Raw genomic sequence first — 22,175 nt, 5'->3', positions numbered from 1 at the left:
TTTTAATTATATTCTGGTATAGCCAAATAGAATATAAAATAAACTACCATGAAATGAAGACGTGTCTCCTACACTCATTGCTTGTCAAAATGACCAATATGATGTGACCTGATGATCCACTGCTGCTCTGCTAATACCAGGGAGCTACTTTTTTTATGACAGAAGGCTAATTATTTCCAAATTTGAAAGACTGGCAATTTGCATTCATTTATCAGATGATGTCAGATGAAGAATGTTACTATAATGCAGAAACATAGCTTCTAGTAAACTGAATTATTTGCAATATGCCATCCAAAATCTAGTTGATTCAGCCAAAATGCAATTTTTTCTTTTTTTGCTTTCTTTTTTTTATTCAATATATTCTTCTGTCATAAATATATTAAAAAGTTGTAAGCTTCTTGGTCTATCTTATATGTTTATCGGGATTCTTTAAATTCTTGCCAGTTAAAACAAAGTAGCTATTGCCATTCTCCGAAGCAATATCCTGATGCATATTTTGGTTGTGGCTTTGAAGTATGTATAAATTAGTGTTCTTTACTTCAAGATGTACTACTGGTAATATTTAATTCTGACAGCTTTCCTGTAATGGTACATTAAACATGAAATGAATGCTAACAGAGACCAATTTACTGATTGGAATAGCCAGTAGATGTGTTATTAGCAACAATGTTCACTTTTCATTTTGTTTGACCTTCTTGTCTGTGAGGTTAAAAGCTGAGTAAGCCAACATAATGCATGTAAAACAGCAGTTAGAGCAGTTACAGAAGTCTTTACATTACAAATACCTTCATCACTGTCATCATCATCACTCCATACGAGGTCAGACAGTAAAGAAAAAAAGCCATAAATCCAATCAGTGGATTCTTCCAATGTCTCATGAATGATTCTCAGTGGTTCTGTGCTGAGCTTGTGAACAGATCTTCCTGAGTGCAGAGTTTAAAACAAAAGCCATTTGAAAAAAAAAAAAAAATAAAATACTCCTTCAGTGATTAAAGTTCATCTTCATTTTATACAGGACTAATTATACTACCTCCTTTAACAGAACCAAAGATTGCGAATGTTAATTTTTATTATTTGAGGATAGCTCTCCTTCTTGTCCAGGACTGGTATAAACTGTATCCTATTACATTTGCTGTTTGCAGAGTGATTAGGGATCCAGTGGATAATTTGAGCTAACACTGCACTCCAAGTTCTGGCTCTTCTTCTGAGGCTTGGTTGGGCAAAGTATAAATATATATTTGATTCTACCTCTTTTTAATCCATTCAGATAATCTCTTCCTTTCAGCTCAGTTTTTTAACTCTGGCTCAGGCCATCTGCCTCTTGAGGACTGTTTAGGATTCACTGCAATCTATGTCCCACTCCTCATTTCTCATATCCCCTTGAGCCTCCTCCTTTACACAAGTCCTGGCTGATGAAATTGCTAACTACGATGACCTGGCTAACCACATAGACAGGTCATATCATTGCCATGGAGTACATGTAAAGGATGGGAAGAAGAAAGCTGTGTATAATCAGGCTAAGATAAACCTGAGTCCAGAATAAAGGGGAATACAAATCCAATTGTGACACAGAGTCAGCTACTTCCAAACACATACTACTGCCTATGTGGTTCTTCTCTTTCTTACAACTTTTTTAGAGCTTTTTCATGCACATTTGTGCACATCTGCATATTTAACCAGGTCTGGTCCTACTGCTGCTGCAGGCAAGTAAGATGGCAAACAAGGAAGCTGTGAGGTTTTAGGTGCTTCACCTTTGTGGGACCTCCAATGGAAGTGAGGCCCCTGCTCCCTACTGTATCCACACCCAAGGAGAGCCACCATCAGTGGGTAGTACCAGCATTCCTTGAAGGAATATACCTTGAAGGCTTTTCCAGTTGTGATTTCACCAGATTTCTCCCTACCATGTTCTGGAGGAACTTTCCAGCCTCTGACAAAGTATATCTTCTGACCTTTCTGTCCAGCAAACTTTCATTTTCTTGAAATCTGTACCAAACACTGCTTAGGAAAAGGGACAACTCTCACTCAGTTCATGTTACTGTTCACTGTGCTTGAAAAGGCAGACTGAATGATTGCCCTGTCTGTGTGAAGGTTTCCCACAAATGCAGGCAATCACAAAAATCACATATGTGATTTGAATCATTCACCTCATCTTGTTTCTAGGCATTTCAATAGAAATGCATGCTCAGTAGTAAGATGGCAGCTGTATCTCTGTTTACCACTATCTTTCCGTATGCAAATGTTTTAGTAGGAAGTTAAACACAAGTCTCTCCAGAACTACTTCTGGTTGCAGTGTTCTTACACGCAAGCCAAATCTTAGCAGTAATCAGAAGTATTCTTACATGGACTTGCAGGTTACAAAGACAGGCAAAGTGCAGGCTTGAAGCAACTTCTTTAATGGCAGCAGTATGAACAGTTATTTTCTAAAAGTGCTATAATGAAATATACAAGTAACTTTATTTGAAATACAAATGGATCACTAAATAATTCCATTTATTTCTAATTTGTTAATCTGAAGCACAAAAGATCAGGCTGACTTTCTATTATTTTGCATCTGTTTAGTAATGATATATACCAAAGAAATATTTTTATTAATATTTTCTTGAAGGTTGTATTATATAGATATATTCTACTAAACAATCAGGCACATCAAATAAATTAATCAAGTGCTATAATGAAATGACATAATTACAAAGAAATATGTGTGATCTCTTAATTTAACCTACTATTGTTTGCACTACTGTATTCAGAATGATTGAGTAGTATAACAGGGCATGTGCACTCTGCTTTTCATAAGGCATTTTATTTTTATTGGCCTCATGCATTGAGAGGTAGAAATTTTATTTTTTCAACTGATTTGCCAGGAATACTTTTCTCAACTGTTTACAGGGAGAATGAATACTTACGTTATTAAAAGTAAATCTGAAACACGACCCCTGATGTCATTTGCATTTTATTCTAATCTAGAGGTGCTAAGAAATCCAAGGGGACTAACAGAATAGACATTACCAGAGGGATCTTAGCATAACCAAGGGTTTGATTCACAAGCACGAATGGTTTAACTTTGGACAGCTGCCTTGATTCCCACTCTGGCTTTCCACCTACCCTTTAGCCACTGGTTGCTTAGGGATGGCTCAGTTGCTTTTACAGCCACAGGCTTTTAGAGCTGCAGGGACTACATCTGTAAACTAGTCAAGAATTGGTGTCAATTTATTTTAATATACTGGTCTATCAACTAGCAGTTCAAGAATCTCTTCACAGGTAGCAGAGCTGTCCCCCCTGGGCAGGCAAAGGAAATGCTCAGAGAAGAGCAAGATCAAGAGCAGAGGAAATTATTCAAACCACCCCAAGGCAAGCCATCTTTGCTGGTGAATCAGAGCCCTCAACATCATATCCTGGTCTTTAATTCATGACATCTTCATAGCAAACTATGAAAAGGGATTAGAAATTGTAAGTGTCCAGAGGAAAAATTCTCCAGCTACGCCTACACTAACAGGCCCAAGCTGCAAATCCTGTTTAATATAGAAAGTTTTGGAAACTGGGGGCTGGGTAGAGTACACTTCAGTGGTACTTGCAAAATTAAATTTTGCATACAGATACTGTAAGATCCACTTGCAGTTTAATGCACAGGCCTGGAGAGTTGTGTCCTTGTGCATAGATCTTCTGTTTGACTTCAGTTGTATTTCCTGTTTTTTTAAAAAGCAGTGGCAAAAGTAACAATGTGCCCTAAAATGCTTAAGAACATCACACCAGTTAATGCTGAAGTGAAAATTATTATGGCTCAGATCCATGCTTTTAGCTCTCCCCAAAACTTTGACAATAGCAGGTTCTTTTCCTAGTAGAACAAAACACACAAGAAACAAAGGAAATAAAGCAATTCAGGGTGTAACAAGTAGAAAGATGTCACTTCACACACATGCAAAGAAAGATAACTATTTTCAGAGGATTTGCATACTCTTGTTTCAAGAGTGAACAAAGTATGAGCTTGATATTTGGATGTAATTTAGATTTTTTTAAATTTACAAATGTCCAGCAATGGTACAGTATGGTAAATTTCTTTAGAATATCCTTGGATCCCACACATTCAGACTGGATTAACTTTTTTCTGTCTGACTTTTCATTTCTTGGCAGACCTCAGAACACCATTTATTGTAAAACTAAGTTAACAATATACTTCTCTTGTGAGAACGTGTTACATAGTATGTAATATATCTTTTGTTCCGAACATATAATTATAAACTCTGATTAATATTTCATACATGGAATACAATGTACAATATATATATTGTATATTTAATCTCATATATCATCTTTTGTGCTGGGAGAAGAAGGGGCAGGATCTTTAATTTAAACTGTAAACAGCATTTATGAATGCAGAGTATTTCCCAGATAGATAGATACAGGCTGTAAAATTCTACCTTTTGCTGAACTTGTAAATAAGGACTGAGACAGTTCCTTTTAGATAATGTAGTAGAAAATACTAAATGTCTGCCAAAGGAGGAAGGAGGGGAAGGAAGTAGATGGTTGCACAGCAGGTTAAACTCAGGGATGAAAAATGCAATTAATATTGAAGATTTTTTTTGTCAGTATGTAATTTCATTTAATCACACCTTAAATTCAGATTATCCTATCTATCTGCCAGATGTACCTTAAAGCCAGGTGTTTCCTTAGTGGTTTCTAGACTCTCTTAAAAACCAATGCAGAAAGACATACTGTGTCCTTCAGAAGTCCACTCTTGCTTTCCTCTGACATATTTTTTAGGGTTATATGAATTAATTTCCAAAGATGTCTGTTCCTTTCCATTGACTAGGAAGGAAAGGAAACCTGAAAAATTAGCACAGATATGACAGTTCATTTTCCTGTGACTGAGGTATGTGACATAGATCTTAGTGCTGTTTCATATTTGAATCCTTCTTTTCACTGTACACTTTGGCTAGGCATTTAGATTTGTATCTTTGCATTCATAATTGATTTGACTATTCACCTTGGTAAACCATTTGCATTCCAAACCAACACTGGTACCACCAACAATGAATTACTAAAACATTTTGGTTTTTGTTTTTTGTTTTTTCTTACTTGGTATAGTATAAGAGATGTTTTTCAGTAAAAAGGTCAGTAAAAGATTAGCACTACTTTGCTGGCACTTTCACTGCTATGAGAATAATGAAGTTTTGCCCTTTGTTTTTTTTTCCCCAATTCTTTTCTCAAAGGCTTTTTGGCAAATGCTGAAATTTGGAAGAGTTAAAGCTATAGAGAAAGAATCCCCACCAAATTGAGTGACTTACTTTGTATACTACCTTTCAAAAAACTTTGCTGTAGGAAAACTCAATTGAAATTTTTGGGGAATTTTTGTTACCTGTTATAGATATCTGTAAGAAAACTTTGAAGCTTGTTTGAATTTTCTTTATGAAGCATATGCAAATTTGGTTAAAACTTCTTTAAGAAAGTCTTTCAGATGTTTTGTAGGTATTAAATACTTATGAAAACTCCCTCTGTATTTTGAAACTGGCTTTCATGATCATTACATCAAAATTAAACTGCTACAATTCTTTTTAGCTCTCCAGCATTATTGGTTCAGAAACAATTTTTATTTAAAATGTGATAACAAGAATTCTAACCAACTAATTTCTTCAGTTCTGTTTGGATCACAGTTCTTACTTCAATTGATTTGAAAATAGAATTCACCCCTTTTATAGTAGTTAACAACTCACACTTAACACAGCTTCATGAAATCAACCAATGACAGACTTCAAAAGTCCTTCAATCAGCATCAGGTGCATTCTTGAGACATAAGACAATTATCGTAAACTGACAAAGTCACTTAAACTTCAGTAAAACTGAGGTATTTTGTGAACAGAAGAAACCTTTTTTTCATCAGGGCTGATGATGGGTCCTTTATAAGTGGCTTTCAGAAATAGTAATTGATTAATTACATGCTAGCACCTCAAGCAAAATTTAGTTGTGTTTCATGGTTTGTACCATTTATTTTTGTGAATTGCACAACAAAAGGTGACTAATTGATTTACCTGTGCAAATCACTTTATTCATTATTCCTGTCTTAATAACTCTGCCACGAATGTAGTTTCCTATCAATCTGTCTTGCTTGTCAAATAGTTAAATACATACTCAGAGTTCAACCTCTTTTAAAAGTTTGGGGGAGGGGGGTATAATGAATTACAGTGAATTACTTAATAATTGTTGGATTTTCATTAATTTCATATTTTGACTCCAGTGAATTGAATGCAATTAAATTATAAATTATGATAATTATCTGGTGTAAAGACTGATCTATGAGATATAATGTAATACATTGATATTGAAAAGGTACAGCTGATGAAGACAGAGAATTTCTGTCATGTTTGATAAAATACAAAAGCCTAACACTAGTTTTTAATAATAAAACATATCCAATTTTAGTAAATACTCTGTTATAGAGAGGCCTGTATTTTAATTTGAAACTATATATTTTAAATATTTGTTATTAGTAGTAGCAACTTGTTTCTACTCTGTGATCTTCTGAAGAGTAACAACATATACAACTCAATTGATACACAAAGTCTTCCATTATTAATATTGCAGTTTACCAACATAGTTGTCCTTAACTATTTACCTATTTCATATACTAACATCTGGCATGCTTACAACACTAATCTGCAGGAGAAACTCTAGTGGATATCATTGAATTGTAACCATAAATATATCAAATTAATTATATTGAATTGTAAGTATAAAAACTAAACCAACCCCCCCTCAGACTCAATATTACCCAGTAATTTCCATTATATAGGTACATAAGTCGTAAATATGGACTGCAGTTTGTAGCGTAAATCTTCTCTGTCTCTTTCTAGTATCAGTCAAATGAGAACAAAGTAGTTATAACTAGAATCTAGTTGCCAGACTTCAGAAAGAAATTCACAAAGTGTCACAATCTATCAGTTAATACCAGGTACTTTTGATATAGTCACACATTGTTGTATATGGCTTGATTTGAAATCAGCTCAAAGCCTTTTGGTTTGATGGATCAGACCCTAATTAGGGTTGTGTTTTCTGAAACAGGGAGACATTTTATCTAAAGAAATTTGAAGATTTATTCTTCGTCATTGTAAGTATTCAATTCTTTAAGAACACAGATCTAAACTTTAGATTAAAAAAGAACTGCTGTTAAAAAATTGTATGATGGCATTTTTAAAGGGCAGTTAGGAGGGTATATTGAGTATCTCTCAGCTTGTCACCATTTCCTGGGAGTCTCCTGCCTGAGGGCGTCTCTTTATCTGACAGATCTATTTCGAGCATGTATGAAAATGGGAAGGAGGTTATTGCAAAGAACTTTGAAGCCCCAGCGAGCCAGCGTTGGGGTTAGTGGAGAAGCAGTGCTGCCACATCCTGGCACTCCTCTAGTGCCCATGCTTTGTTATGGCTGTCTATCAGACCGCACGCACACACGCATGTTGAGAGCACTGCAGGCAGAAAGTCTTTACCAGGTGGTAAACAGGGATCATCACAATGTTGTGAATAGGTGGCTATAGCAGATGGTAACAGGATGAAACCCAGAAAGGCCAATGAAAAAAAAGAAGAAACATGGTTAGTGATAATGAACATCCTCAGCTGTCACTTGACTAAAGGAAGCAGTTAAGAAGTGAAGTGAGGAATTATTTAATTTCTGTGGGTCTGCTGTTATGAAGCAGAAATTGGAGTTCATTACAAAGAAAACAATACACTGTAGATGTGAAAAAATACAGGAAGAGAGCAATGTAAAACATGGCTAAATAAGGCACAGGTATTTTCACAAACTACAAACATTCTACTGCTGAAAAAGAATATATTACATACAGTGGATTTTAGTTGAGTTATTGAGATTTCTTCAACAGCAAGTAACCAAAGAATTACACTACTGCAATTGTTACTGAAATGAATTACTGGTTTTGTTTGTTTAAAATTAGAAATTTCACAGATACCATTATGGACCATAAATTTGGGCTGTGTTTTGTATCCCATGATGTGCATTTAAACATACAAGGCCTTTCTTGTCTCAGATCCTTCCCTATTTATTGAGACAGTTTCTGAAATTTCATATTTTCAACTTTGTGACCTCGTGAAGTTTGATCTATCAGAGTTTATCATCTTCTATATGCTAGACCATTTGGGATGAACACAGTACTTGCAGCACTGCCGTACTTCATAGACTGTCATTCTTTCCAGCATAATTTAATTTTCTAGGGGTTTATAACTCAGTTGTGAGATTTACTGCAGGGTGAAACACGGGAAATAAGATGTCATCTGGGCAGCCCTTCTTTAAACTAAAATAGGGTTTAAATCCCTTTAATTGGTTTCATCATTATGTTTTATCATTATGAAAGACAGTGAAAAACAAATTGCTTTGTAGGTTTGAGTGCATTATTTGAAGTACCATATAATTGAATTAAAAATCTCATTAAGAACTTTGCAATGGATAAACTGTTTATTCATGCTATGGATTGACAACTTTAAATACAGTAAAAATTGTATTTCAAAAGATTATAGCACTGTTTTGATAAATTGCAAGGTAAGCACAGTAAGGGTCAATGTCTTTTTTATCAATTATTTCAAATTGGTGAGACTTTGAAACACCTGTTTAACCAAAGAGACAAAATTATTTGTTCAATTAAGTTTGCCGGTGCTTTAAACTAAGCTGGAAGTTAATACTTTCTCCTGTATAAGTGCAAAGGTAATGTCAGTTTTTGGATATACCGTTACAAATACAATAGTAAATATAAGTACCATCATTTTTTTTGCAGTTGCTAAAAGTTTCCAGTGATTACGAGTTCAACAGAAAGACCACAGAGTGATGACACTCTGGGAGAAAAATGGATGTATACATTCCTAATAATTATTATCTCACAAAAAAAAAAAAAAAAGAAAATCACTAAAATAGCTATATTTTGCTGACTTCCACTTCTCTTCTGTCATTGACAGGCATTGCCTCCATAGAGATCTGCCTTCATTACAGGTCTCTAAAAAGCCTCTTTATGGCTAAGCAAAAGGAATTATCCACCACAAAGAATCTGCTCCTTTTTCTCTTAAGAAAGCAGTCTCCACAAAATGGCAAGTTCACCATGCTGTGTGTGTCTGCTAATTTCACTTAGATTATTTTGTGGATAGGCTTGGGTTTTATAGATTTTGTGAGTTTTATTAGGTTTGATTTAGTTTGGCCTTCAGGTGACTGGCTAAATCACTATCAATTTACTCTGAATATTGAAAGCTCTGGATCTGAAATTAGGGCTGTGTTAATTAGCTGTAATTGGTCACAGAGATGGCAGAGAATTCTGAACAGTTTATTAGCCCATTAGCAAAGGTGGATTCCTGGGCAATCAATCTTCAGGATTGAAATAAATTATTTAGTTACATTTACCAATTAAAATATATAATCCAGTTATGTGTACAAGAAATGCATGAAATACATTCCTGAATTATGAAACCAATTAAAGTGCATTTTCTAAACACAAAGGATGGTAGCAATAACAAACTGTTGCAAAGCTCACATCAAACCAAAATGAATCATTTTCTGCATTTCTGAAAACGCTGAGAATGTATGAGATCGTCCAGTGCTACTTATTCATAAACACTACATGCTTCATGAGATTCCTAGTTTTTTATCTCAGACTTCTGTAATGCATGTCACCTTCATACCACATTAGAAAGATTTCAGTCATGTTTATAGTTGTACAATACAACATGGTAGGAATGCAAGCTTTCATTTCTTTCCTCAAAGGAATGAACATAATAAAGTGAAACATTGCAAAATTTAATTTCCTTCTGGGTAGATAGAACAAAGGCGAATCTTTCAGCACTGATCTAATTCTTGTCTCATGATTTCCTCAAAATCCACTCACAAAGCTGACTTGCACATCCCATCTCTGTTCTAACCTCTGAGCAAACTGACACATAACCACCAAGGAGGCCCCACTTTACACATGCAACCCATAACACAGGGTTCTCCTGCAATATTTTACATCATAACCAGCACCTCCTGAATACTACAGAGCACTACAGAATTTAAAGTCAGCATGTTCTGGATGTGTAAAATTGCACAAAATATGCCTTAAAACTTTCTATGAGTGGAGCTTGAATTCATGTAATCTAACTTCAGCTACCTAATACCTTATCTTACCTCAGTTCTAATGGCTCCCTTTCAAATACCAAATAGAGAGAGCCCCCCAACAAAGCAATTTAGCACATCTATTTTACAACAAAACCAAACACCTCATTTTCATATAGTTACTCCTGGTACAAATTTCATCTTATATAAACTCTCAAAATTCCCAAATTTGGTAGTTTAGTTCTGAAAGAATATAAACCCGTAGTAATCGAGGTGAAAAATCTATGGTTTGTCACTCTAATCATAGAAGCGACTTGAAGTTTATACTGATAAATTAAAAGAATACATAAGACCTAAAATATATATACTTATACTTTATGTCTATTTTGAATTAATTCCCTTTAAGGTAATGAGAGCAATATTGCTGATTGTTGAAAGGTAATGACAGCAACACTGTTGATTGTTGAAATAAGGAAACAATGCTTGAGTTCAAGTCTAAACCACTTTCTAGTCTGCTGATGTGTTTCTACTTATCTCCATGAATATTTGTGTTTCTACTTATCTCCATGAATATCTGTGTATCTGGGTAACCCATAACTTAGGGCATTCACTTCCTTTATTGGCCAGAGGCTAACAGCTCTGTAGTGTAATCAGGAGGAACAAAACTGTGTATTTTCCTCAGACACAAGGTTCCCAGCCTGGTTTGCTATGTCAAGCCCCTTTTATTTTCTGGTGAAGTCAGTCCTGTGTAGTACAGTCACTACTAGCAACTCTGCTATGGAGAGAGTCATTTCTTGCACCGAAATGTAGTGAAAGTTTCTGGTAGCAGCCAGGTTGAAGCCCACTGTCATCTTTGTAACCGCTCTTTGAAAAGTTACAGGCTGCTCCTAGGTCACCTCTCAGTTTTCTCTTCTCTAGACTGAGCAAGTTTATCTCTCTCAGCTTGTTTCACTCATGCTATGCATACTTTCTAAACTTGGGCTTCATGGAACTTCAGGTAAAGAAATGGGAAAGAAATTGAATGCACTCACTTATGAAAGTGTTATTTAAGGAAAAATACACTGAATATTCTGTGTTTTATAGATTAAAAATGTACAGTTGAATATAATTTCTTTGGTATCCTTCATTTACATTTGAAAACTAGGAAATTAATTTCAATCATGCTTGCAAAACTAAACTTACAGTCCTGAAAATAATCATTCACTTTTTTAATGCAGGTCTGGTTGTTCAAAGAACAGTACCAAACCCAAGAGGAAATTTCACTGGATTTTAGAATTAATGAGTCCCTAAAAAATACACTTCAGATTTTGCTTTCTATATGAAAAGATGGCATTACCTTCAATGGACACAAAAGGCCAGACTCTCAGAGGGTAAAAATCATTTTAGTGTCAATAACGCCTGACAGGTGCTCCTATGTGAAATCTTCAGCTATGTCTATTGACTTTTTATAAATTAGTGGGTTTAAACTGGAAAAAACAGACTGAGTAGGAACTCAGGAGTAGAAAAGCAAGGGTCATGATAAGAACTGTGTAGCCGCTGTTGGTATGTAAATACAAATAACAGTCTAATGAATCCTGGTCTAGAGGAGCACAGCAGTTTCTCCTCTTAACATTTCACCATTAAGACCCCATTTTAAAGGTAGCTTAATTTATCACTTAGGAACAGAAATATCTTTGGGGAGGAAAAGAAATGAACTCATGAACTCAAACTCAAAATACTACAGTATCATCTCACAGAAAACTCCGCAAAATAAAAACTCACCCTGCAGATTAAATTTTACATTATTTTATGTCTACAGCTTGGTCTGAAAATATCAGTTTCCATCAACATCTGTGGGATTTAAACTCATTTAACCAATGCAACATGAACATCAGATTTCCATCTGCTTAGAAAATTTCCACAGTCTCCAGTACAAATTCAGATTCTCATTGCTTAGCAGTACCCTGACTAGTGTATTGAGCATGTGTGAGCTGACAGCCAGCTCAGGAATTGCTTACTCTAAGAGTTTGTGCCCTAGCTCTTGAATACTCATTGAAAAAAATGTTAAGAACTATGATTGATTGATTGATTGATTGATTGATTGTTCATATGGAAAATTAAAAGCAGATTATGGTGGTATCTCTCTCTTGGTTTTTATCTGTACTGTAGCATTAAGCACGTGGTGCCATACTTAAAATCTGATGCCTGTTTTGGGAGGATTGTTCAAAAAAAACTTTATATTTTGCTGGGACTCTAGTGACTTCCTTCTGAAAACAAAGACAGATGAGAAGCAAAAAAAATTTGAGAGGTTTATGATATATTTTCTCCATATTTCAAGCTTCTGTGTCACCCATTGATCCAGGATTGGTTGGTTTCTTTCAAGATCTGTGTCGCAAAACCATTTTAAGTAAATCTTGAGGTCAATATTAATATACAGCATGACAAAATTCTATGGATTTATCAGTAAACTAATAAAGTCCAGGAAATCAACTTTGAAACATCAACTCAATTTGTTTTGAATTAAAAGACTGAAGTTTTAATTTTCAATTCCTAGTAAATTATTGTTACAGATGTGATAAATTTAGAGCTGGAGTTCTTATTTAAAATAGAAAAAACCCATAACCATTTGTTTTCTGTTTTACATACATGTTTCTCAGTCATTACAGGCTGTTTACCTCACAGAAGTTTGGCTTGCCGAAGACTATGCACCCTTTACAAACATAGGCAGTCAATTTATTTTACTTTTCACTATATATCATTGCCAGATACAACGCATAACAATCAAGTAGCAGTGAGGTAATTTCTCTTCGCCCCTCCTTTCCTCTCTTTTCTCAACCATGATCATATTCCTTGAGCCACCCACTTAATTTTCATCTTTGCCTTCAGTAACCAATATGTACCCCAAAACTTGATCTTCAGTCAATTTTCCAAGTCTTAAAACTAGGCTACAATTATGGCCTCATTGAAAACAAGTGTCTGACTTAGCTAATATTAAGAATATGGTCCTCTGTGTTTATGTTTTTTTAAAATGAATTTAGGGTTACCATGTTTAGAAACTATCCTTTGCACTTTTCTTGGCACTGAGCTATACAAGCATGTCAGAATACTCAAGGTAGCTATGAAGTTTTTAAAATATATTACAGAAAATGTGAATTATTTTATTCTTCTTGAAATGTTTGTACGCAGAAATTGCAAAACAGAAATCTGACCATGCGTGTTCATATACATATTATATTGCTGTCAACATACACATTTTACAAGGTGACAATGAGCTGCAACTAAAGATATTCAAATCATAAAAATGCATGAAGTGTAAACTAGTATGTTCTGACTTTTCCCATGTATCTCTTCTCTTGGTAAACTCAGCAGAGACACTGTGCTGTCACCAAGAATGTAAAAGATGTGCATATTTACATAACATATACTCTTTTTTTTTTTTTTAATTTCAATATACACGATGTTAAACAGAATATGTTGAATTTTACCTGCAAAGGCTTTGTAATCCACCAAGTCAAACATTACAATAGCTACTGCTGACCAGGTAATAATCAGAGCAACGACAAGAAGCCATACTGCTGGTGAGCTGAACGTTGTCACTATGTCCTCCGTAACAGATTTCTTGCCCACTTTCATGGATGATGAAGGAACAGATTCGTTCTTACCATCTATTATTGTCGTGGTTGTAGACATATGTCCTAGGTAAAAAGACAAAGCAGAGGAAAATAGAATATAACACTTGGAGCCTACAGCTCGAGAATATTATTGTTGTTCTGAAATCAGTCTGTAATCAGAATATTTAGCATAGATGTTAATATTGTATTATTAAAGGCAGACGATTGTGCTTTCTGGAAGGAGTTTTTCCCTGAACTGGGGCCACTTTTAGTAAAGTTAATTCTGGAAATAAATAGTGAAATTATAATGAAATAGCCATGACCAGCCTTTTTGATTATAATATGATATTTTTTAGTCTGCCATGAATAGCTACAGACCTGGGAGAGTGATTGCTGAAAGCATAAAATATTATTACTGTCCAAAGGGCTGTCTTGTTATGGGCTGTAGGCCAGATTCTCAGGTGATGTGATTAAGTGTACTTCCATTGACTGTAATGGAGCTAATGTGTCTATGCCACTGGAGGTTTGGCTGGAATTCTGCTGTCAGGGACACGTATCAATAGCAACAGGAATGTAAATACTCCATTTTATCTGGTAGGAACACAAATGATTTACATGTCCAGTATCCTCACAAGTTGCCACACAGTTTGTAGTTGATTTTTAAATATATTTGTGTTATTTTTGACTTAATGATAAAGTCTCCTAAGAAACAAGAGTAACAGTGCCAAAGCAGACTGAATTCCAGAAAGCACAGGTTTATGCTAGAAAGCTGGTAAGAAGGTGAGTATTTACATACATTAGCTAAGAAAACAGGAGACATGCATTAACTGTCTAATGAAGAGTTAACAATAGTGACTTAACCTGCTTCTTCCTGGAATATTAAGGAAAGTTAATTCAAGACACATGGCAAAATTATGGTTGTGGAAACCTGACCACATTTAAAAGTTCTCAAATTACTCTTCTTCACAAAAGAAAGTGATGACTTAAAGAATCAAGGTTGGTATTTGTTTTCCAGCATATACAATAACAGTAGTAAAAACATTCATAACTCCACAGCCAAAAACTAGAAGAGCACAGTATCTATACTTAATTAGGTTTACAATCTATGCGTGTGTGTTGATGTTAAAATATTCAAAGATATAATATATATATTCCTGGTCTGGTTGATGATACCAGCTGTCCTAAATTAATGCCAGTGATTTCAGGTACCCTTCCCAAAACAAAAGTGTGAAATTTCAAGGAATTGGATGCTGTCTGTTGTGCTCATACCTTTGCTTCTTGCACTGAGATTACCTATCTTCTGTCACAGGTGATAAAACTTGTAAAGCTGATAATTTTCTAGGATTATGACAATTTTCTAGGAGTATGAGGTAAGGAAGGTAACAGACCTGCTTTATACACAGATAAACAGATTTTGTTTTTTCACATAGAAAATGGCAAATATTCATTTGGAAACCATTACTAGAGTTAAGGTACAAGGCTGTTGAGGACTTTCAGATATTTGCCATCACATCATCTACGTAGCCTCTATTTGAGAATCACTATCTTGATATTCTTAAATAGAGGAAGGAAGGAAGGATTAGTTCCTTGATATTACCTTGACATTACCAGTAGGTACGTATATTAATCCTTTAAAAAACAAAACAAAACAAAACAAGTCTTCCAATCCTTATCTAATGAATATTGTTTTTCTGTAGAAAGTGAGAACAGTAATCTAATGTGTTACTGAAATGACCTTAATGTATCTCACATATATCTGTAGAACTGTGAAAGACAATTATGGTATCAGAGATTCCCTAACTCTAAATCTGCCATATCCATAGAGTGTTTAAATTCATAACCCTAACTATTCTACAATTCTTTTGTTTGTTATGTAGTGCATTGAATTTGTGTGTACTTCCCTTAGCTATACCTTTTAAGCTTCCTTCTGCACAAGCATACTGACACTGATCAGTGCCTTGCTTCAAGCACTGGAAAGTTGTTCTGCTGCACAGCAGTGTTGTATAAGCAGAACAAGATTGGCATATTACATGTTTTTGTTACTTATTTGAAATCTAATCTTATTTATAGAATGTTTATTCTGCTTATGAATAATGTCTATCTACTACGAGAGTATTTATACACTTTTTTTAGAAAAAATATTACAAAACCGTCACTATTTCCATTTCTTCAAACATAAATTTTAGATCAAACATTTCACAGCAGGAGGAAAAATCTGCCAAGTGACAACTAGCAATAAAGATCTGATTCCAAAAGTCAAATTCAAAATCAACAGCATTTTGTTATTCTACTGCATACAAAATGCTAGTAATTTGTGCATGCAACAGGTCATAAATGACACATTATGCATTTTTTTTTCTCTTGGGGATATCAGTCAGAGTTTATGATATGTAAGAGAGAATAGAAAGGTACAGTCTCATCTTGACTATCTGATTACTGCCACAGCACATCTCCAAGGACATACTAATGACAGATATTTGCACAGTTATAATATACAAGCAATTAAAACTCTACGTGTGTATATAGATAAAGACTTAAAATTACCATTCAAACGACCGTTCCTCCAGGTTTGTTGCTATGTAAAAATTGTTCTTTCCTATTTATTATACCTAACTTTTCAAATTCAAACTGCTATATGCCTTCTTTGATAAAGAAAAGAGCTTCCTGTAATTTATCAGTCTGAGCAATGCTATAGAGACAAAGCTCAAGTATCCTGGAAGATTATCTTTTGCATGCTTTCAGCTTCTGATGTAGCTGTGTCAGATTTCTCCTTAAAAACTCAGGATGTTATACAACAAAATCACCACCATCACATTCATTGAAGTGTGAGTGAACAACTATTAGCTAGAAGTCAAGCTAAGACAAATGCTGTTATGCTGCCTGAGCTTCCTGGTGCAAGTGTTTGCGGTATGATTCAGGAGACCTAAGAAAATTCTCTAGTGCTGTTAGAGATGCTTCACGATATCAGAGACATACAGGACTGGCAGGCACCATCTATAGCACACTAACTTCTGAATCTCCTGTAAGAACCCAGACAGAATATCCTAAACCACTGAAAATAGAAATTAGATTTTTATATCCTTAGATACTAATATAAACAATATTGGCTGGAGGAGTTTATCTGAGAACTCCCAAGGGAGATATTAATATTGCTACTGCACAATCTCATGTGGGGGTTGATTCCAAAAAGTCCAAGATGGCTACCCTCCCCCCTAAAACCATTCTGTTATTGATGGTACTATCCTGATGCCTTTCTCTGCCTGTTCCTTGCTTTGAAGTGCCCAGGTGTTGCATGCATTTTTGTCCATTTTCCTCCAGTGCTAATCTCCGCAAACCTGCAGCGGTGCTATTTATGCAAAGCCAGTAGAGAAAGAGGGAACGTACACACATGCAATGTTTTCAATGGTTCAGCCAGCACTTCCATAGTTAAGCAGAGCTCCTGCCCAAAAGGTCAGTGGGTCTTCAGGTGCCCCACTGGGGAATGAGAGATAGGCATTTTTGTTGCTTTGAAATCATCTGATGGAGCCTAGACAGTTTTACTTCTGCAACTGAGAAGGGTCATTCAGCAACAGGTTAAAATCGGATTACTGAAATTTTCCAGACATCCTTGTTGCCCATATAACACACATTTTCTCTTCCAAGACGATCTTCACCCTGTATTCCATCCAACCAGAATCCAAGTTGGTTAACTTTAAATGAACACTGCTGTGGATCAAGAAATTCATGAGCATATCAGTTGTCCCTGCTTTGGGGGAGGCAACATTTGTCACAGGAGTGGAGGGTGTGCTGAAGGCTGCTATAATTTCAGCCATCCAATTCTAGTCCACCACCATGTCTGCTAGAGCCTCCTGGTGCTTTGGGTTTTGATTGCTATTGATTTGCAATGAGGATGGGAACTTAAAAAAAAATGCATGTGTTTCTATAAAATGATTACTCTGGGGATATGTACCTCTAATTCCACAGTTTCTCATGCACATAGAACTATCCCATCAGGTCACAAATGTCACATTTACATCAATGGACTGCTTTGCTAAATTCCAAACAGCTAAAATTCTGAGATTCTTACGATTCCTGTGGTTTCAGAGTTGTCACTTAGGATATAATCTGAAGACCCATAAGGTCTCATAAGTATAAATAAACCTTGAAAATTTGTGACAACTTTGAGATGAACACCATGTGACTTTCAGAGTCCAGAGTGAGCTTGTAGTCCTAGCAGCTTAGCTAAAATACTCTCTGCATTTGTGAGTTGAGCTCCCTTGAGGCATAAGGAGTCCATGGTTAAGAATGGGCACTTGATTTTACAGTTACAGTTCAACAACTATACCTTCCAATGCCCCAGAAGAAAAACCAAACAGGAAATAAAACAAAAAATACCCCTTCTCCATTCAGACTCATTCAAACATAAAGAAGTAATTTGCTGTATTTATGTCATAGGTTTTATTCTGTTTTGGTTTGTTTGTTTGTTTTTTGTATAACAGCCCTAGTTCTGCCAATAGCGGCAAAAAAGAAATAAATAAATCACTTAAAATATTCAATATGCAAAGCTGAGCATATTAAAAACAAAGGGCTAGTCATAGAATCATAGAATCATAGAATAGTTAGGGTTGAAAAGGACCTTAAGATCATCTAGTTCCAACCCCCCTGCCATGGGCAGGGACACCTCACACTAAACTGTCACCCAAGGCTCTGTCCAGCCTGGCCTTGAACACTGCCAGGGATGGAGCATTCACAACCTCCCTGTGCAACCCATTCAGTGCTTCACCACCCTTACAGTAAAGAATTTCTTCCTTATATCCAATCTAAACTCCCCCTGTTTAAGTTTTAACCCATTACTCCTTGTCCTGTCACTACAGTCCCTGATGAAGAGTCCCTCCCCAGCATCCCTATAGCCCCCCTTCAGATACTGGAAGGCTGCTATGAGGTCTCCACGCAGCCTTCTCTTCTCCAGGCTGAGCAGCCCCAACTTTCTCAGCCTATCTTCATATGGAAGGTGCTCCAGTCATGCTACCAAAAAAAAGAAGGTAGTTGTCTTTTAAATAATAATACTGTTGCTAGGGCAATTCAGCCCAGTGCAGTCTGCTCTAAATGAGAGAGGTTGTAGATTTTCATTTGTCTGTTTCACTCCCCAGATGAACACTCCAATAAATACGGAGTATTCTGTATTCAGGTCATTAATGGCTCCTGTTTGACCTATTCCACTTCATTTGGAATATTTAAATACTAATTAAGGGAGCAGAAAAGAGAAAGCATGACTGTATAAATTGACACTGTATGTTAAGCACCAGCTTGAGCCTTGGGCTTTAACCTGGTGACCTTACCAATCCACCGCTGTTGTGATCAGGGAGGCAGGACTCTCAGTTTATGAGAAGGAGGGTACCACAGGGAAAAGAGGACAAGTGATTAGAACCCTTCAATGAAGGACTGGGCAATGGGTATATGATAATCTGCTTCATTTTTTTATGTCCAGCACATCACTCTTCGTGAGTCCACAGACCTATGCAACTCTCACATTAATCACTCTTTTCCCATGTGGGGAAAATGTTTTCTATCACAGGAAAAGACAATACCTACACACTTTGTTCAAGTGATACTTATGCTTCACTGTGGCATCCTCCACTTTTCATCTCTTTTCTATGGCTTCTGCACACTTGTGTTACACAAATGGAAATGAAAATGCAGAATTTCTTCTATGGCTTGCAATAAAATATCGGTAACTACATTCTTTCCTGAAGTGGTCTACTACTGACTGGTCCAGAAAGCTTCTGCTGCAACATGAGCATGTAGCCAATTTCCAAGCCCTTCCACAGGCACAGCTTGTTGAAAACACTTCACTGGACTCATGATTTTTGCCTTCTTTATACATGCATGTGCGAAAAAAAATACTGAGCAGAGAGTAGAGACCCTCAGAGAGCCTCCACCATCTCACCTGGCCAGCACCAGAGGCCAGGAGATGCAGACAGAGCTGGTAAGAGAGTACAGAACAGCAAACAAAACTGTTTAGTCTCCTCCAAATGCTGCTAAAGCATACGATTACAGTGGATTTAAACCCACTTATTATGGAGGATCTGCAGTCCTGGTAAACTTCAATGGGTTAGGAACCTAGTTAGATTCAAAAATTTGGATCATAAAATCATAGAAGGTTACAGTTGGAAAGGACCTTAAGATCATGTAGTTCCAACCCCCCTGCCATGGGCAGGGATGCCTCATGATAGATCATGTTGCCAAGGCTCTGTCCAACCTGTCCTTGAACACTGCCAGGGACTGAGCATTCACCACTTCTTTGGGCAGCCTGTTCCAGTGCCTCACCACCCTCACAGTAAAGTTCTTCGTTATGCTTAACCTGAACTACACCTGTTTACGTTTAAACTCACTACTCTTTGTTCTATCACTATAGCCCTTAATGAAAAGTCCCTTTCCGGCATCCTCATAAGCCCTTTCAGATACTGGAAGGCTGCTATGAAGTCTCCACACAGCCTTCTCTTCTCCAGGCTGAACAGCTCCAAGTTTCTCAGCCTGTCTTCATATGGGAGATGCTCCAACCGCCTGATCACCACCATGGCCCTTCTCTGGACTTGCTCAAACAGCTCCAAGTCCTTTTTATGTTGAGGACACCAGAACTGCACACAATACCCCAAGTGAGGTCTCACAAGAGCAGAGGGGCAGGATCACCTCTTTCAACCTGCTGGTCACACTCCTTTTATGTTGAGGACACCAGAACTGCACACAATACTCCAGGTGAGGTCTCACAAGACCAGAGTAGATGCAGCCCAGGACACAGTTGGCTTTCTGGGCTGCGAGCACACACTAAAGCCAGCTCATGTTCAGTATCTCACCAATCAACACCCCCAAGTCCTTCTCCGCAGGGCTGCTCTGAATCCCTTCTGGGCCCAGCCTACAGGTGTGCCTGGGATTGCCCCAACCCAGGTGTAGGCCCTTGCACTTTGCATTGCTGAACATCATGTTTTCTACTGGACATACATGGTAACATAAAGGCTCTTCCTAACATTGATAGAGAGGCAGATGAAAACAGCGAAACACAACTTAAACAGGCAAATTCAGCTTGCGTTTGAAAACTCCTTTTTACCATTATCTTCAACAGACTCTGAGTAGGGCAGTGATATACAGCTCAGCCCAGAAATGGGTGGCAGGCACCTAGGGTAGATCTTCTGATTTTGAAGGAACTTCTGCAAGCTGTTGAGCAAAAATGTGACCTCTTTAAGAAAAGCCATTAAGCTGCAGCATAAATCTTCAGATGGCTGATATTCAGCCATTTCTTTCTTTTTGTATCATTTTACATTCCTTTACGTGTGAATGAATGCAACTGGAATAACTAAAAGGGAATAATAAATAAAGACTCATACCAGAATTTACAGACTCCTAAATTCATTGTAGAGTACTGAAGTGTTGCTGTACAGTTTATGTAATTAAAGTGCAAAGAGAAAGACCTCTACACATGTCATGCGTATATCGGCAGACTTCTCAAAATTAAAAGGTAGTTATTTTTTTGCAGACTAAAAGCTTAGAAAACTGTGACTGGGACTGTCTGCAATGAAATATTTGCAGATTTATTGGTGGCTGATAGTTGTAAAAATGTAATATTCTTTATGAAATGTGGAAAATAGGGTTGGAGATTATGCAGAAACCAATTCTACATGACAAAAGAAATAGAGACTGTGGAATATGGAGAGTATGGTGCATGAAAATTAACTGAATTATTGAAGTCAGAAAAGGCACTTCTAGTCACATATGGTGCCGTGTAATTTTTTAATTTCCTTTGCTGTTATTATATCTGTATTGGTTCTATTTTGATCAATAGACAGTATCTGATAATTTAAAGAAGTGAATTGTATTAATCCTTTCCATTCATTCTCTAAGAAACTATGTACACAAATCTTTTGATCTCATAAATTTCAATAAGAAGTTTTGAGAATAAAAGATACATCTTATCAAGCCATTTCATTATCTAGTACAAAGTGTATTTCATACAGTATTGATAAATAATACTAACAAACACTAGTACTACTAATAATAAACATTATAAAGTGAAAACTAAAAGTTATTAATGCTATATTATAAGGTATAATAGATTTTTTTTTATTGTAATAATGACATCTTACAGTACTGTGGTGGGCTGACCCTGACTGGACACCAAGTGCCCACCAAAACTACTCTGTCCCTCTCCTCCTCAGCTGGACAGGGGAGAGAAAATATATCTAAAGGCTCGTGGGTCAAGATAAGGACAGGGAGAGATCACTCACCAGTTACTGACACAGGCGAACAGATTCGACTGTGGTAAATTAGATTAATTTATTGTAGATCAAATCAAACTCAGATAATGAGAAAAAAAAAATATTAAAACACCCTCCCTTCTTCCTGGAGTGGGATGAACTAACCTCAACTCCCACTCCCTATCACCTGTGCTTGAGCTTAGTTTTGACAAATAATAAAAAATAAATATTGAAATAAAAGAAAAATCAATTTTAAAAATATTTTATTTCTGTTATTGCTTCCCT

General features: G+C 36.3%; 1 protein-coding gene across 2 annotated transcripts in view; it reads right to left on the bottom strand.

Moving 5' to 3' along the window:
- TRDN (triadin) overlaps positions 1–22,175 on the bottom strand; it is a 227,868-nt gene that overhangs the window by 177,068 nt on the left and 28,625 nt on the right. For both annotated transcript variants that reach the window (XM_065680964.1, XM_065680963.1), the window contains exons 2-4: positions 13,537–13,746; positions 7,476–7,517; positions 786–923 (exon numbers count right to left, since the gene is read on the bottom strand). In XM_065680964.1, coding sequence (XP_065537036.1) covers positions 786–923; positions 7,476–7,517; positions 13,537–13,741 — 385 coding nt within the window. In that variant the 5' untranslated portion in view covers positions 13,742–13,746. The remainder of the gene's footprint in view (positions 1–785; positions 924–7,475; positions 7,518–13,536; positions 13,747–22,175) is intronic.

Source organism: Lathamus discolor, chromosome 5 (assembly GCF_037157495.1).
Source record: "Lathamus discolor isolate bLatDis1 chromosome 5, bLatDis1.hap1, whole genome shotgun sequence".
NCBI lineage: Eukaryota > Metazoa > Chordata > Aves > Psittaciformes > Psittacidae > Lathamus > Lathamus discolor.
The sequence above is the reverse complement of the archived record's forward strand: the minus strand, read 5'-3'. Positions and strand labels throughout refer to the sequence as shown.